Source organism: Pagrus pagrus (assembly GCF_965226575.1).
Source record: "Pagrus pagrus genome assembly, chromosome: 9".
Lineage (NCBI taxonomy): Eukaryota > Metazoa > Chordata > Actinopteri > Spariformes > Sparidae > Pagrus > Pagrus pagrus.
Window position 1 is genome coordinate 21,308,076 of NC_140193.1, and position 2,946 is coordinate 21,311,021.

General features: G+C 50.3%; 1 protein-coding gene across 1 annotated transcript; it reads right to left on the minus strand.

Moving 5' to 3' along the window:
- Positions 1 to 319: 319 nt before the first annotated feature.
- On the minus strand, positions 320 to 2,551 carry pou3f3a (POU class 3 homeobox 3a). Its single transcript, XM_084361227.1, has one exon. It carries the CDS (start codon positions 2,267 to 2,269, stop codon positions 986 to 988), a length of 1,284 nt encoding a protein of 427 aa, XP_084217353.1. The 5' UTR covers positions 2,270 to 2,551; the 3' UTR covers positions 320 to 985.
- Between the last annotated feature and the right edge of the window lie 395 nt (positions 2,552 to 2,946).

A 2,946-nucleotide genomic window follows, 5' to 3' on the forward strand; every position in this document is an offset into this window, starting at 1 on the left:
AAATATTTTAAAAAACACTTTAATTTCAGCCTTTATAACCTCTTTATATCATTTATCGGCTATGATTTTCATGTAAGACAACTGATGTTGCCATTTTGGTTTATATGACTATTTCTACTGAAAAGCACCAGACTGCATGTTTATTGGGTCACTGCAAAGGTGTGTGTGTGTGTGTGTGTGTGCCTGTGTGTGTGTGTCATCATCTCAAATATCTCAACACGTTTTGTTTTTTTCTTTTGTCAGATTTATTAAATAATTAGTCTATTCCATGAAAATAAACACAGTGGAAAAAATAAATAGTACAAATCATCACACAAGAATACACAGCAGACTTACTCGTATAGAAACTCAAGGGAATGTTCTTGCTAATTTTTAAAAAATAAAGTTTCCTATGGAGGAAAAACACCATACTGGAGTTATCTGAATGAAATCAATCTTTGACCTCAAACTGTGCCACAACATGAATCCACTGGACGCACAACACAAAGGTGAGGAACACGTTTTGAAGGGAGATAAATTATTGCTCATTAAAAACAACTTAATGCTGAATAGAGCGCATTAAATCAACGTCTTTCGTTTGACTAATGCAGCCCAGTCCAGCCTGTGGGACATCAAAACCTGCAGCATTGCAAGGGAGCTTTTATTTTTTAACGATACAGAGACGGAAATAACTTTTTGTTTGACCTTCTTGGCATTAAATTGATCAAATGTCCAACCTATAGGCCTTCAAAAGACTTCAAATTATTTTCTACTCAGATTTTTTTTTACTTCTGTGTCCCACAGGTTGATTTATAGTGCAGAAAAATGCATAAAAGTAGACTGCTCAGAAATGAATACACACTGGATAACATTAATGTGGATGGAGGACATGTGGAGCTGTAAGAAAAGTGAATTTCTCCTGTCATTTAGGGAGACGTGCTCTCCAAAAAGTTATTCAAACACTTCACGTCGCTCAGATTTCTTGTTCTCTTTTATTTGTGTATGTTCACGTGTCGCTGTACATCCTCTTGCAGTCTATGGAGGGTGACGGTGTGTCGGGACCCATGCTGCCCACCTGTGAATACGCGTCCTCCGGGGTGCGCGGCAGTCCGGGCGGCGTCATGCGCTTCTCCTTCTGCCTGCGGTTGCAGAACCAGACCCTGACCACCTCCTTCTCCAGCTGCAGAGTGTCCGCCAGAGAGTTGATCTCCTGCGCGGAGGGTTTGGGACACTTGAGGAAGTGGCTCTCCAGCGCGCCTTTCACGCTCACCTCGATGGACGTGCGCTTTTTCCTCTTCCTGCCCTGGGTGGCGATCTTATCGATGCTGGTCGGGCTCCCGGTCGTGGAGTCGGCCTCCTCCAGCCACTTGTTCAACAGAGGCTTCAGCTTGCACATGTTCTTAAAGCTCAGCTGCAGCGCCTCGAACCTGCAGATGGTGGTCTGTGAGAACACGTTGCCGTACAGGGTGCCCAGAGCTAAGCCCACGTCAGCCTGGGTGAACCCCAGCTTGATCCGCCGCTGTTTGAATTGTTTGGCGAAATGCTCCAAGTCGTCGGACGTCGGGGTGTCCTCGTCTGAGTGCGGCTCGTGGCTCACGCCGTGGTGCTGGTGATGGTGCGCGTGGTGGTTATGGTGGTGGTGATGGTGATGGTGGTGGCTGCTGTGGTCCAGCTCCGGGGACTCCCCGCGCACCAGCCCCGGGTGCATGAGACTCTGCCCGGCGTGCGAGCTGAGCATCCCGTTGACCGTGAAGCCGCCGGGCTGCGAGTAAATGAGGGACTGTTGTTGCTGTTGCTGCTGCTGCTGCTGCCCCTCGGTGATGCTGATGTGCGCCGCAGAGGTGCCTCCCCAACTTCCCGGGTGCGTCTGATGGGGACCCAGATGTGGGGACCTGTGGTGCAGAGCGGTGCCCGAGTGCAGGTCCTCTCTGCCGGCGTTCCTCTTCACGTCCTGCGGCTGGGAGCTGGGGGGCCATGGGGAGCCGGCCTCCACTGCTGCCACCGCGGCCGCGGCTGCCGCGGCTGCTGCGTGAGGCAGCGATGTCACCCACTGGTGGGCATGGCTTAACATGTGGCCCCCGTTGCTCGCCACCATGGCTCCCTGCATGAAGTCACTCTGCACCATCTTTACCGAAGGGTCCCCTCTGTATCCACTAGACACCGTGGTCACAGCGGTGCTGCCCGGCTGCATGCCACCACCCCTCCGGTCAGAGTGAAGGACCGGGCCGGATAAAATCCTGCTGCTGGCTAGGTATGGACTCGAGGTAGCTGTTGCCATCCCCCAAAGCATAAATCTGAAGATATATTTCTCTTCTGGTGATTTGTTACAGTCCCAGTTTACTCTAATCCATCAAGTCTATCTCAACATGAGCGACACTGTTGCGTGATTGGTTTTTGGAAAAAGGTGCGAAATCACTCCATAGATGCTCAGGTGGTAATTTTAGGTATAAAGCAGCTCTCTTAACATTCCTGTGCAACAAAACAAGTCTTCAAAACTTTACTCTGTCCCGGGAGCTGCGCCGTGCGTAATCCACAGACCCGATGATAAATATGAACACCTGATTTGAGTCCGCGCCAAACTCTCACGTATTATAACCGCTGATAACAACGCTTTAAAGCGATTCAGTGAGAATGGCACAGGTCCTCTTGGTAGTTGCGCTCACTCCATCCGCTCTCTCCGGCGCGTCCTCTGCGGAGCGAAGGAGACAAGCATGTGTTTACGGCGTGCCAAGGCTGCGTATTCCTCTTCCCTCTCCATCCAATTACAGCAGCAAGGCTGCGCGCAGCTCCCGCTGATTGGACGCACCGCTAGAGAGGAGTTGTGTGTCTCAGTCGAGCCTCGGGTGCACAAAGTTGTTGCTGCAGAAATCGAGGCGACAATATGACGGAAAATATTGGAAAATTAAAAAGACAAGGTCCACAGAAGAGCCCGGCTGTGTCTTCAGCGATGCGCTCATTATGCGTAAA

Excerpts from the sequence above, each read along its gene's own strand:
- pou3f3a (XM_084361227.1), bottom strand. The coding sequence starts at position 2,269 with ATGCTTTGGGGGATGGCAACAGCTACCTCGAGTCCATACCTAGCCAGC.